This window comes from Phocoena sinus, chromosome 16 (assembly GCF_008692025.1).
Source record: "Phocoena sinus isolate mPhoSin1 chromosome 16, mPhoSin1.pri, whole genome shotgun sequence".
Lineage (NCBI taxonomy): Eukaryota > Metazoa > Chordata > Mammalia > Artiodactyla > Phocoenidae > Phocoena > Phocoena sinus.
Genome location: NC_045778.1, coordinates 53,688,619 through 53,703,542, shown reverse-complemented (window position 1 = coordinate 53,703,542; position 14,924 = coordinate 53,688,619). Strand labels below are relative to the sequence as shown.

At 44.3% G+C, this 14,924-nt stretch overlaps 1 protein-coding gene across 2 annotated transcripts in view; it reads right to left on the bottom strand.

Moving 5' to 3' along the window:
- The window catches only part of DNTT (DNA nucleotidylexotransferase), a 36,857-nt gene that overhangs the window by 8,196 nt on the left and 13,737 nt on the right, over positions 1–14,924 (bottom strand). Inside the window, exons 4-9 of one of the 2 annotated variants that reach the window (XM_032608547.1) lie at positions 14,042–14,212; positions 12,949–13,020; positions 11,340–11,463; positions 6,001–6,133; positions 4,826–4,934; positions 964–1,209 (exon numbers count right to left, since the gene is read on the bottom strand). In XM_032608547.1, the coding sequence (XP_032464438.1) occupies positions 964–1,209; positions 4,826–4,934; positions 6,001–6,133; positions 11,340–11,463; positions 12,949–13,020; positions 14,042–14,212 (855 nt within the window). The remainder of the gene's footprint in view (positions 1–963; positions 1,210–4,825; positions 4,935–6,000; positions 6,134–11,339; positions 11,464–12,948; positions 13,021–14,041; positions 14,213–14,924) is intronic. The other variant, XM_032608549.1, reaches the window with a different exon arrangement.

The following is a 14,924-nucleotide window of genomic DNA, read 5'->3' as shown; positions in this document are numbered from 1 at the left end:
GAATATACCAAAGATTCATGAGCCACTCTAAGGGAATCGTGTAACTGGTATAAATCCGTACTTGGTTTTGTTTTAATTTGCAACTTTTCTTCTTAGAGTCTTTTTTAATCTAAAGTTTTGATGGGTACATTGAAACACGGTAAAAATTATTGACAGTTGTGACATTCTTTTTAACAAAAATGTTTACATCCTAAAAACAAGTTTCTTAGACTTATTAGAAGGGTAAGATTTCATGACAGATGAAATATTTAAGATATGCTTCATTTAATATATCAGTAAGTTTCACTAACTACATACATATTTTGTGCTCATTCATTTATTCTTTTTTTAAATTGAGGTATAGTTCACATACAGTAAAATTTACTGTTTTGTAGTGTACAATTCAGTGGCTTTTAGTATATTTATGAAGTTGTCCAACTATCACCAATCTGTAATTACAGAACGTTTTTATCACCCCAAAAGAAATCCATGCTTGTTAGCAGTCACTTCCTTTTCTTCTCCACCTAACCCCTGGCAACCACTAATTTACTTTCTGTCTCTATGGATTTACCAGTTCTGGAGATTTCATATGGATTTATACAATATGTGGCCTTTTGTGTCTTGGCTTCTTTCTTTTTTGTGTGTGTCATATTTTTTTTAAATGTTTATTTATTTATTTTCTTATTAGTCATCCATTTTATACACATCAGTGTATACATGTCAATCCCAATCTCCCAATTCAGAGGGGATCTCATTTTGAGAATAACTGTTCTAAATGCATTTGTCTCACGTGACCATGTGCAGGTGGAATGCCCTGATTTAGAGATTTCTGTCCACTTCCCTCTCTCCTGTCCACCCCCCCCCCTTGTCTGTCTCCCCCACATCCCCACCCCCACTGCCATTGTCTCTCCCCTGGGCCCAGGCAGACCCAGTCTACCTCTTCCGGAAAGCTAAGACCATCCCACGGATACAGGTAGCGCTTACCCGGGAGCCAGTCCAGCCCAGCAGGGCAAAGGCATATTGCTCGTAGGGGCACATGACCAGATCCACACGGATGGCCTTCCAGGTCTTTCCTTCCTGTTGGATGGACTTGTCACTGTCCACTCTCTGATGGTGCAACTTTAAAATCAGGAAGCATTTTTGAAAATGATCTAAAGCATCCACTTGCCTGCTTGGCACCTTTAACTTTTCAAATGTCGACTCCACAAGGTCACAGTATAAAAGTAATCCCTGAAAATAAACAGAAAGACATCAGGAAGAGTCCCTGATGCAGAGGGTCGGAGATTTTATATTGGGCTCTTAATGAACGCTCTTAAAGAAAGCTTTGCAGATTTAAGCAAAACGTGGGTGCGTTTTGTCCTTGCGTTGTGAGCCCACCTGGCGACACTAGCAGAGGGAGCGATGGAGTGGGTGTGTTACACTCCCTCTGCAGCAGAGGAATTTAGCGATTAGAGGGGCCAAGCCAAGGCCACTTCATGGCAAAGCTGCCAGAGAATCTACTCCCGCAAGGTCTGACGGCTGACCGGTGTTCACAAACTTGCCGCATTCCCTTAAGAACTAACCAACTTTGGACAAAAAGCCGTGCCGTTTCTATGCGGTTGTTCAGATTTAGTGTCCCTCCATAAAATACTGATGACTAGGTCTACTTGGCCCCAAAGGTTGTGGCTGAGGCTCAGCCGCGTTGGGGCCTGATGACTCACTCTTTCTAGGGAGCATTTTGAGATTGTTACTCTGCCTGCCTTGGAGACTCAGACAAAATTGGTGGCACGTCACTGAACGTTGCCTAGTCAGAAAGTTACGCCCAGCAAGCTGCCATCCTCCAATTTATCTGCTCCGTGGGACTTCCTCACGGCACAGGGCAGATGTGGGGTAGGGAAAGGCAGAACTATGCAACTAACTGCTGAATCTGAGTAGCAACCAGAAGAGCAAATAACCTGAACATAATCTAGTCATAGCTATTAGGGTGTATGATTTGTTCTTGGATTCTTTAGGTCAGACATTCTCAAATATTATCATCATCAGACACATTTGGAAGGTTTGTTAAAGCACAGTTTGGGAGGTCCTGTCCCCGGAGTGATTCGTGCTGGGGCGGGGGCGGGGGGGGGAGATGAGTTTGCATTTCTAATAAGTTCCCAGGTGGTGCTGATGCTTCTGATCTAGGGACCACAGTTGGAGCATCACTAGTTCCATTTGCTATTGTTATTAGAAGCACTTGGCCTTTCCTGCGCAATCCACCCCCACCCCCAAGAGACATTGTTTCAATTCAACTCAACACTTTGAGGAGGGGATGCTTTTCCTTTTGCTGATCTCAGAAGAGGGAACACTTGGCCCTTCAGTGCCTCTCCCAGAAAAGGCATGAGGAAGAACCGGCGCCGTCTGAAGCAAGCTGGGGTAGGGAGTGGGGGTGTGTGGGGGGAGCGCTGATGCGCCGTCTGAAGCTGGGGTGGGGAGTGGGGGATTGTGGGGGGAGCGCTGGTGTCAGGAAGAGCCTCTGGTGCAGCAGGCAGGTGTTGCCCTAGGCAAATCTAACAACCAACTCCGGGAAGACATCTGCTTTTTAATGAAACTTACTAAGATTAGTCAACATCACAACTTTTCACGTCAATTTGAATTATGTAAATCTGAAAAGCGAGCTATTAAAATATCAAAAGTCTTACTTTGAAGCCAAGTTTGTAACTTCCCTCCCCCCTTTAAAAAAATTCACAAAGCTGGCTTCTTAAAAGCTGTAAACTGTGTTTGCACTATTGCCACGTGGTGGTGACACTTTGGCTGGTCATAGACACACGGGCCACCCACCAGGCAGGAACCCAAACTACACCCAGCCAGCCCTCCCCTCTGGGGTGAATTGCTGGTGGCCAGTGAAGTCTTCTGGATGGCACCCTCCCCCCAAGATCAGTATTTCCTAGCTCTTTTCCTCCCTTTCTCCCACGGAGAGGTCTTCTACAAGGACCACATGTAGATTCATCTGATAGGCAACTGAAAACCATACCCATTGGCTGTTCATTCGTTCTGCAGGTGTTTTAAAACATCGTATGTGTATACGCATGTGTCGTGTGAGCATGTGCTTGAGTGTGCCTGCATGAGATATAGTCATTTTAATCTGGAAAGTGCAGATTTTGGTAAGAAAGGCAGGGGTGGGGAGTGAGGTAGAGGTGGAAGTTAACCATGATTCACAACCGAGGTGTTGGGGGCAGGCGTGGGGCTGCAGGGGTGTGGACAGAGTTGGTGCCTGATTGTCAGCAAGGGAAGGGGAACAGCTGCTCGCGTTCTCCCCTGGGTCCCCTCGCCCGGCACAGTGCCTGGCTCTCCGGCAGAGTTCAGTATACAGTCGTGCAGGAGAGATCATGACTACAGCCACTGTTTAATAGGCATTTATCAAGCCTTGCACTAATTCTCTCAGTTAATCCTCCAATTAACAAATGAGAGAGGCTTGCTATCCCTGTTTCACAGATGAGGAAAGAGAAGCTAGGAGAGAGTCTCAGCTCCTACAGCCAGTACATGGCAGGGTTGTGCTTTTAAAATCCTAAATCTAAAACCCACGTGCTTAACCTCTGCATCCACCAGTGTCTGCCCATCTCTTTGCTTGGGGACCAGCAGTATGGCTGCCTGGCGGCCGAAGACAGACCAACGAAAATGAGGCTTCTTGTCCCCATCTCCCAACCCCATCCCATGTCGTGCTGGGACAGTCTCAGAGCGTGGGGAGGGTGGTGACTGTATACCAAGGTCAAATAGGTTCACCCTTGCCAGAGCCCCTGATGGGGGTCCAGGCAGCCCTGTCTCCGCCCAGGCCGTGGCTGGCAGAGCCCCTCAGGGTGCTGTCTGTCCATGAGAATCTTTCAGCTTTCCTGCTCGAGTGGAGAAGTAGGGCCAGCCTAGGTTCGGCTGACTCTTTCTCGTCCGGCATTCCCCTGGCTCAGCTCACGCTCAGAGCTCCCGGCTGTCTGGATCCCCGCTCCTGAGAGAGAGAGGGGCCTCGTGGGTGAATTTGGGTCTGGTTCCAAAGCTGGGTCTTCAATTCTGGTACTCCTGGCACCAGAGTCGTGTGTTTCTTAGACTAACTGTATCTGAGGTCTTCTTTCTCCTGTGTGTCAGGGAGATTTGTCCACACCCAGAAGATGCTAAATCACTCAGGAAAAATGAAGCTGTGCTGGAAAAACACCAGCCCCAGCCTCCTCAAGCCATCCAGGCCTACGGGTTCCTAGGGAAGGGCCCTCTGGTCTCCTCAGCGCTCTCACTGGGGTTGGGCAGGAGTCAGGGCCCTGCAGGTGGCTCTGGCCACAGGGTCATCCTTAGTTCCCTCCACTGGGCAATATGTGGCCCGGGGCAAATCTGATCTCAGTGGGTGGGGGTTCCTGAGCCATGACCTCTGCTGGGCCCAGCTTGCCCTCATTAGCTCACTTCTTCCCATCTCAGCACAAAGTCAAGGTGGTTATTGACCAGCATAGAGTTCAAGGCAGCCCCAACACCTCTTGGGCTGATTTTATCCTAGTATTAGCCCCACCCCTAAGCTTGCTCTACCCTGGTTCACACCTCCCAGGTCTTCTCAGCACACGCTGTTCATTTTGTTTAGGGCTCTGATGCCTCCGCACATCCAGCACAGAGACAAGCCGCCCTCGGCCCCTTTGGTAATAGGACGAGTGTGTATACACAAGCTCACAACCCAGACTCTAGGACCCAAAGTAGGTAAGTCTCACTGCATGTCACTGGCACTGTGTAAGCTGTTGCAAACAACTGAGAATCAGTTAGATGATCATTACACATTTACAAGGTCAATAGTGTGCCAAATTCAACAGTATTAATGTAATTCTTGAGCGTCCAAACATCTACTTATGATCTTTCTTCTTACCTTTCTTTCCCATAAGTTTATCACTTTCGGCAAAAGTTGTTGCTCTTCATCCTCTGTTGATCCTGGGCTGGTAATTAAAAAATCTACATCATGCCCAGTCTTCTTACGCCTGATTTTAAAAATTGTATAAAATTGAAATGAATTAGATTTTTAGCTCTCAATTTAAAAAAGCCACCTGTGTTTCTATGCCGCAGGCTTAAGGTTTGCAACACAAAATGCTCATGCTGTATCTTTTAAACAAAAGATCCTTGGTTACACAACTCTCCTCCTTGCAAAATAAATTTATGACACAGAAAAATTAAAAAATCATATACAGTACGTATATGATCATGTACATGTGGGTAAAAATGGCAAAGATTATTTCTTCTCCACACCCACACGTGCACACACTCCCACACACCAGAGACAAGCTGGACAACAAGCGAACCAAGAATTATATCCACGTAACATGAGATAGGGTTCTTGCAATTACGACATAGACTAAGGGCGTTTTCTTGGATTTGATCTTGTCTTCCCACTTTCTCCATCACCTCCACAGCCAACAGCCACCATGTAAGAAATGGGGAGAGATGGAGAAGGGTGTGGGAGGGAAGGAGTCTTTTTCTGAAACGGGCTTCAATATCCAAAACTTGCACACATCTCTGTGAAGAGTTTATTTATTCACTCATTGACACAACCAATATTTCTCGAGTGCCTACTGTGTGCCAGGCACCACGCACTGGCTCTCACTGAGCACTAAGCTCCCGAACCTTAGTGGGGAAACACGCATACAAACAATACAAACAATTACTTGACAGCTGTCCAGGGAGAACCGAGGAGGGGTGCCTCGCCCAGCATGGGGAGGAGGGCATCAAGGAAGGCTTTCTGGGGGAGGTGGCATCTGAATTGAAGCTTAAAGGATGAGGAGAAGTGAGCCAGCTGATGAGTTGAGGGAAACAAGCCCAAGCAGAAAGGTGGGACGGAGCAAAGTCACAGAGGCGAGAAAGAGCTCCATGTGTGCTGAGAAAGACAAGCAACTTGGGGTTGCTGGAGTGAAACATGAGGTGCAGGAGATGAGGACGCAGAGAAGCTGGCGCCAGACCCCCGAAGGCATTTTGTGCCAAAACTCCTGAGCATGGGGAGCCACTGAAGGTGTTAGAGCAGGGGAGGTAAAAGCAGCCGTCATCATTATTTACCTCCGGAATCCTCCCGTCATGGTGACGAAGGCATCAGGCATAAATGCCCAGACGGCCTCTTTAACCAGCACACCGACTGCCTCTGCTTCGGCCCTGGTCACACAGCTGACAAGGTCTTCATAATAGAGGAATCCTGAGAGGCCATTGGACAAGTCAGTGGAGAAAGGGACATGTCTCGTGTGAAATGACCAGCTCTCAGTGAGAGGGGATTCGTCCCCACATAGAGCTAACGTGGCCACAGACATCAACGCCAAACTGTTCCACAGAGACCGAGTGATCTGCGTTCTCTTGGTTGTGAATTTTTCATGTTAACAATGGCTCTTTGCTTTCTGACTGAGAGACCTACAGTTTCCTGACTAAGGAAGAGGCAATATTTCATATCCTAGAACCAAGCTGTTCAAATCTGACTTCCTATTGAAGAACCAGCCCTCCTGATCAATAAGCTGTGCCCTATTATTTTAAAAAGCTAATGCATAAAGATTAGGGGTGGGAAGATTTGGGGTTGCACGGTTATAGATGAATTACAGAATTGAAGTCAAGAATAGGAAGGCGGGGGGCTTCCCTGGTGGCACAGTGGTTAAGAATCTACCTGCCAATGCAGGGACACGGGTTTGAGCCCTGGTCCTGGAAGATCCCACATGCTGCGAAGCAACTAAGCCCGAGCGCCACAACTACTGAGCCTGCGCTCTAGAACCTGCGAGCCACAACTACTGAGCCCACGTGCCACAACTACTGAAGCCCGCGTGCCTAGAGCCCGTGCTCCGCAACAAGAGAAGCCACCACAATGAGAAGCCCGTGCAATGCAACGAAGAATAGCCCCAACTCGCCACAACTAGAGAAAAGCCTGTGCACAGCAACAAAGACCCAACGCAGCCAAAAATAAATAAATAAGTAAATTCATTTAAAAAAAAGAATAGGAAGAGGGTAGATTTGCCTCTGAGGAGAGTCAGAAAATGTCTCTGGTGATCTGGCTTATTGCTTCTTTGTCTGACCATCACGAATAAACGAAAGCTCAGACAGAGTGGTCATGACGAAGAGTTGTTCTAAGGACTTGGTTAACCCCACAGACCCACAGAGGGAGGCGTGGCGCAGAGGAGTAAAGGAGATGGGAGCTTTATCTCCAAGAATTGGGATGAAGCGGAGGAGGGGAGGGGAGCAGGGTGCAGGAGAGATCCATAGAGCCTGAGGGCCATCTAGTTATCCTTCCATACAAGGCACTGCTCTCTTCCCTAGGATCCACAAGATGGGGGCATTCCAACTCTGCCTGAATCTTTCTAATAATGGGAGGCTTTGATACCTCCAGAAGCTGCCCATTTCCTAGTTGTAAGGTCTTTTGAGGGCAGTTCTTTCTCTTTTTTTCCCAGCTTTATTGAGGTATAATTGACAAAAATTGTATAAATTTAAGGTGTACAACACAAGGTTTTGATATATGTACACGTTGGGAAATGGTTACCACAATCGAGCTAATTAGCATACAATGGAATATTATTCAGCCTTTAAAAAAGAAGGCAGTCTTGTCATTCACAACAATGTGGATGAACTGGGGGCATTATGCTAAGTGAAATAAATCAGACACAGAAAGACAGGTATTGCATGATGTCACTTATATGTGGAATCTAAAAAACGTCTCTTAGAAGCAGAGAGTAGAATAGCAGTTACTGGGGGCTGGAGGGTTGGGGCAGTGGAGAGATGTTTGTCAAAGGGCACAAAGTTTCAGATACGCGGGATGAATAAGTTCTGGAAATCTAGCGTACAGCATGGTGACTATAGTTAACAATACTCTGGGATATACTTGAAATTTGCTAAGAAAGTAGATCCTACTTGTTCTCACCAAAAACAAAATGGGGGGGAGCATCAAAAGTTCTTTATTTTCATGAGCTTAAGTCTACCTCCTAGCAGTTTCACCCATCACTGCTCTCTGGAAAGATGTGGAGCCACCATGTTGGTCCTTCTCACCTCCAGGATCACGGGAGGGAGGAGGCAGGAAGCCATTTGGCTAGAACATCACGGTCACAAAATTCTCCAATTCAAACTTCCCATGTTATCTCTAAATAAGGACAGTTGCAGAATCATATTGGCAGGACTAAGAGAAGATAATGTTCACACTAATACATCTATAAACTGTGCCCAATACCAAACCACACAGCTTGTGGAACACTATTGTTTTTTATATCAATCCTAAAACTCTCTCTCTCTTTTTTAAAAATAAAGTCACAAGCACAGAGAGATAAGCTAGGTGCTTTGTGACCACCTGGAGGGGTGGGATAGGGAGGTTGGGAGGGAGACGCAAGAGGGAGGGGATATGAGGATATATGTATATGTATGGCTGATTCACTTTGTTATACAGCAGAAACTAACACAACATTGTAAAGCAATTATACTCCAATAAAGATGCTAAAAAAAATAATAAAATAAATAGAATAAAGCCACATTTTTATTGCGATATGGCCATTTTTGTGTGTGGAGCATTTGATTTAAAAAACAATGCTTTCAGGGGGTTGCTGTGCAACGGGTACAAAGTTTCAGCAGAGGTCTGCTGTGCATCATTGTGCCTGCCACACAATACTGCATTAACAGTACTCTATTGCACCCTCAAAAATTCATTAGTAAATGTGATGTGGGTCATAGACTTCAATGCAAAAGTTAAAAAGAATCAGGCTTCTGAAGGTAAACAGGAAAATATCTTTATGGTCTTGAGGGTAAGCAAATATCTCTGAAACAGAGCAGGGGCACTAACTATAATGAAAAGATTGATAATTTGGATTTCATTGAATATAAGAACATATATTCATCGAAGGACATTATCAAGCAATGAAGAAACACGCTACCAACTGGGAGAAGATATTTGCATTTTATGTATCTGACACAGTGCTGGTGGGGTGTCTGCTAGAGCTAAATCAATAGCTATTCAGCCTCTGACCCAGCAATTTCACTCCTAGGTGTATGCACAAGAGAAATAAGGACATATATCCCCAGGTACAAGAATGTTCATAGCCAAAAACTGGAAATAATTCTAATGTCCATCAACAGGAAATGGGTAAACAAATTATGATACCAATGGAAGAAAAATTGCTAAGAGGGTAGATCTCATGTTGTGTTCTTACCATATTTTAAAAAATCAATTTAATAAAATTAAACAAATAATGTATAAATGTGAAAAAAATGAATAACAATGCTCCATTTGGCTCTTTTTTGATACAAAAATTTCATCATGGCTGATATTCACAGTACAACTCATTTGGTAACCATAAAACTCCTGTGATTATTCAGGATGTACCTAAACCAAAAGTCATGATTAACAGCAATTTCTTTAAGGGCATATGCAGGTATCAGGAACGAACATGGAGATAGTTTAATAATTTGTTGACACCCATGAAAGCAACTTAATTGGCTTTCCTTTTGGGTATGGTAGGGAGGTGAACTTATTACAAGAAACTTATTACCCTGTACAGTGTTACATGTGTGCTGTTATATTTCAGAAACCAATGTGGCATGTGAATCCTCAAGCCTCAGGGAATTAAAACCAAGTATGATTATAAGTAAAACTGAATCAGGGTTTCACCCCTGGATCGTACTTTCAACATGTTCAGTTAGCTTACCCTTGGCAAAATGCTAAACTATTCCCATTGACAAGTCCATTCATTGTAGCGCTGCTACAAGGGACACATAAAGCCTGGGTTTTTCAGCTATAAGTATGATAGGAAGGCATTCCTCGAGTTCTACATAAAACAAAAGCATTAGATAGTCGGATGGCCATCACTGATGGATTGAGAGAATAATAGCTGCTTCGTTCATCTGTCTGGAAGAGCCCAAATAGGAAGAGAAAAATCCAGTTTACAAAGCTGGGGAATTGGGAGCTACTTGGATCCCAAGAGCATTCGGTGTCAGTTGATAAAGGTTTTCATCTAAGGGAAATACGGCATTGCCTCCCATTTTCTCTCTATGTGTTGACAGCCCTTACTATCGTTCTGAGCCATGTTTAATACTTATGTATATTTTAATACTTATGTATATATTTCTATGGCAACTCTAGAGCTGGTGTACATCACGCTTACTAAGTGTGCACTTTCAGAAGCCCAGAATATGAATATGGGTCTTTTTTTTCCTTAGGCTCTTTTAGTTCCTATGTGGCATCTTATAAACCTTATTAGCAATTTTTCGGAGGCTAGCAACTTAATGAAGTTGGGGAGTTCTATGGTAGTGTTGATGGGAACCACCAAGAATTGATTTCTTCCTCTCCTCTTGCTTGTTTCTTTTCATCACTTAAACAGAAGATAGCTGTTTTCTCTTTTCTTTTCTTTCTGGTCTCCTCTTGTAGAAGATTCCCTTACTTTCATATTATTAAAAATGTTGACAACATCCTCATTCTTTCTTTCTGGCCTCCTCTTGTAGAAGATTCCCTTACTTTCATATGATTAAAAATGTTGATGACGTCCTCATTCTCTGTAACTCAGAAGGCCTAGTGCTCAGAACTGTGGCTGTGACTTCCTTTCAAATCCCAGTTATATTGTATTTCTATTGCATATTAAAAATAAACATTTAAATCATACAATTTTTGACCCTGTTTTTTGACATTCCTTGATTGAAAAAAATATACCAGGACCCTTCATAAATAGAAGTGATCAAGCCATCTTCAACCTCTGTGAGGCCCTGCCAGGCTTTCAGATGCCTGTCTCTACACTCTTTTGGGTTAAGGAGTCCTGGTTGGGTAGATAAACCCCTGTCTAGATTTCCACCATTTCCCTTCTATGTCCTGGTGTCTTACAGTTTCTAAAGCAGATCCGTATTTGTACCAAGCAACAGCTCTAGTTCGTTCAAATATTCTTTACTCCCCAACTCTCCAGGTCAAGGTTCTGTCTTGGATTCCTCCCCCATACCTCTTACCCAGCCAGGACCCAAATATCTGGAAGGGTCAGTTCAGTAAGAACTAGATCAATGGTGCAACCAGGTTTGACAGCGGGATAAAGGAATGACAACAGCCCTCATGCAGGGTATATTTGCTCTGTGCCAGGCTAAGCGCTTTGCCTGCAAGATCTGATCTGTTCCCCACTTACGTACTGATGTTACCTCCCTTTTATAGATGAGGTAACGAAGGCTCAAAGATTTTAACTAACTTTCTCAAGATGACACGACTGGAGAGTGCCAGAGCCAGGATTTGGATCCAGGTCTGTCTGATTCCAAAAGCTTGGGCTTTTAGCCATAGCATGAAAACAGGCCAAACAAGAGACCAGCTCACCAAGACTGGAGTTGATGTATGAAGTACAGCAGACAGATCCCTACCACAGCCTAACCAGCCCATGTGGCAAAAACATGAGATTTTTTTAGGAGAGACAATTCACCTGCTTTCTGCATTCTTGTGAATTTCAAGGTTTTGTCCGACCTTATTTTACTCAGAGATCTGAACCCCATCCTGAACCATTTCTCAGATGTCTTCAATCCCACTCCAAATACAGAAGTAAAGAGCTGAAACAAAGGGAAAGGCATGCCTTTAGTTTCTACAACAAACATTATGTCAATGAAATGATACTTTTCAAGGTCAAGCGATTAAGAAAGGGCGTAAACAAATCTCTGACCTAGTTCCTCCTGAATATGACAAGCAGGTGGGCAATGGTAATTTTTCAGGGGCATTTCTATTTCAGGAGGGTCCCTTCCTGACATATGTTATTACTAAATGAAGCAGAAGGGAGGAGCCAGCCTCTGGCACTGCCGAGGGCTTCCAGATATCCAATAAGGATTGCCTGCACTGTCAATGCGTGACAACAGGGATCTGTACCCAACCCTTTGCCAAGAGTGTCTTACACACACTGATGCATATTCACCCTCACAATTTAAAGAGGGATGCACGTGTAGGTTGCATAAATTCTCCACCATCACACAACTGGTAAGTGTCAGAGCCCAGACTCACCCCAGTCTGTCCGCCCTCTAGGCCTGGCCTTCTGCCCTCGACCACAGTTTAGCCTAAGCATCACTTCTGAACCCAAGGGATTGGTAGGTGGAAGTCTCTGTCCCCTGCAACTCCAAAGTAGGGAACACTGGGAGGTAACAAACCCTGCTTCAAAGTAGACAAGGATTCAGTGAGGAGCAGGTTTCTTAAAGAACAGGTTTGTTCTTTAAGAGTAGGTAGGTTTGTTTTGTCTCACAGTCTTAGTGTACCCAGGAGTGACAGACTGTTGGGAGGTAAGGTCATTTGTATCTCACCATAGCATGGCAATAAGCTCGAGCACCCATATTTATTTAGGCATCTCCTTCCTAGACCACTGCTATGGACTGAATTGTGCCCCCTCCTCCCAAATTCATATGTTGAAATCTTAACCTTCAGTGGGATGGTATCTGGAGATGGGGCTTTTGGGAGGTATTTAGGTTTAGATGAGGTCATGAGGTGGGTCCTCACGATAGGATTAGTGCCTTTATAAGAAGAGACACCAGAGAGTTTGCTCTCTCTCTGTGTCATGCGAGGACACATTGAGAAGGAGGCCGTCTGCAAACCAGGAAGAGAGTCCTAAGCAGAGCCCAACCATGCTGGCACTCCAATCTCAGATTTCCAGGCTCTAACTGTGAGAAAATAAATATTTGTTGTTTAAGTCACTCGGTCTGCGACATTTTGTTATGGTACCCCAAGCTGACTAATACAACCACTTAGAATAAGTAATAGGATTAACTGAAAAGCCATTTTTTTTTTTTGTTTGTTTGTTTTTTTTTTTTTTTTTTTTTTTTTTTGCGGTACGCGGGCCTCTCACTGTTGTGGCCTCTCCCGTTGCGGAGCACAGGCTCCGGACGCGCAGGCTCAGCGGCCATGGCTCACGGGCCCAGCCGCTCCGCGGCATGTGGGATCTTCCCGGACCGGGGCACGAACCCGCGTCCCCTGCATCGGCAGGAGGACTCTCAACCACTGCACCACCAGGGAAGCCCAAAAGCCATTTTTGATAAATACATATAAAAATCACGTACTTTGAAGGACTGATACCGTTCATCGTTTAACACGGCTTTAACTTCAGAACTTTCTCCATCTTCAATAATTTCCTGCACGAACAGTTGAAAAATATATTACATTAGTGATGTTAACTGCAGTCTAAGATTTTCAAGTCCCCAGATCTAGTAGCTTAATTTTTCATGAAATACACCTGTTGTATACAGGATATTTCCTTAGCTGATCTGGAGAAAACAAGACATTTCCTGCTTGAAAAATCTCAGGTTATTATATTTCCAAGGACCCCTTTACAATCCTCAAGGAGGAAGGTACAGAATGATTAGGGTCCAAATCTATAGAACACCAAACCAAAAGATTCACTGAAAAAGGTGTGTCTAAATATTTGAGATAGTTTTCTTTTCAATTAATATAAACTAGCTGAAACAAGAGGACTTTTCATCTGAGCCGGTTAATTTTGGACCCACTGAAAAGCTAATCCGGGTTCAAGCCCTTATGATGTCTAGCTCAGAGCCACCCAACATCCTCTAAATAGAGCTGGGATTATTTCCCTTGAGTAATTTACCTCGAGCTTGACTATATTGAAACTTACTCTTGGATGACCGATTTGCCTTGCCAGGGAATCCTTAAACATCATTAAATAAATAACTACCCATCCCTGGCTCTCTTCTTAGAATATACAGGTAGAGATACAGAATCAGCTCCATGGCCCATCACACCCACCACCATTCTGGAGGGCAAAGTCCCCTGAGTGGAAGTGAGGGTCTTCACACAGCCTGTGTTTGAAGTCATAGCATCCTCTCCCATTGAGTTTTCAGGTCACTAGAGTCTTTCACTGTGATTAATGATACGGGAGAGTTATTTTCCCACTAGCTGACCCCACATAGCTCCAGGAGAGAAAATATTGGAGTATGAATTACACATATATATGTGTGTATCTATCTATCTATGTAATATATATGTTATATAATATATATATATATATAATCTATATTAGAGAAAAAGGAAAATAAGTCATGAATACCACATCTATATAGTTAACAGGAAAATCCATTAACTGCATCTCTCTCCCTCCCTCCCTATCAGGAGTTGGGACGAATGACCTTTCACCCTTACCTCTATGACACACTTCACTCTGTCCCCCAGGCAGGGAATTCCTTCTGTGTCCCTCATACTGACGATTGTGAATGGCAGAGATTTGAGTACAGAAGCTGCTCTCGTAAATTCCAGACAAGAGACTTCATTTTCTTTAAACTCATAATTTTCAGCCAATACCTCAAAGGCATCCTGAAGAATAAAACCAGATGAGCAAAACACAGTCTGTTTCCTGGCCCCTAGCCCATGAGCCAGCAGCCACTTGCAAACACCTTGCTCTCTGTTAAGTATTAGAACACCTCATGACTATTTCCTCAAAGATCAGGATTGGGTGTGCTGTACTTTTGCACCCGTCCCTTGGTGGATGAGAGGAATTGAGTTGAAAAGACAGGCCACAGAGCGCTTTGTAAGGAAACTTTGAGTTCTCTGCCATTAGATATTCAAGAGTGATATAACTATAAAATGATACTGTGCTCATTGCATCTTCCTAGTTGTTACTTGGCATGATCCTTCCCTCTTTGCTGACTTTCCCACCAGCCTGTGGCCAGGATTCTGTCTTGATCACTGGGAAGCCCCATCTCTTATCTCATACGTGAAATACAGTCAGCACTTAGCATAGGCTTGTTGAATGAATGGGTATAATCATAAGTGGCGCAAACCCACAGGCAGGGTTATTTAAGGTAGGGCACGTTTGCATTTCTGGCAGAGGAGGAAGCAGCTGCAGCTGTGTGGCACGATGCTCAGTGTGCCCAGTAGCTGCAATTTCCTGGTGCTCCTTGCACACGTGGGGCTAGAAGACTAGAAAGGAGAAGTTTTGTATTTGATATACTAATGCATGTTTTATCTATCTGCCTACTGACTCTAGGCTGGAGGACAAGCAGTTATAGGCTTGTTCGGGTCATTT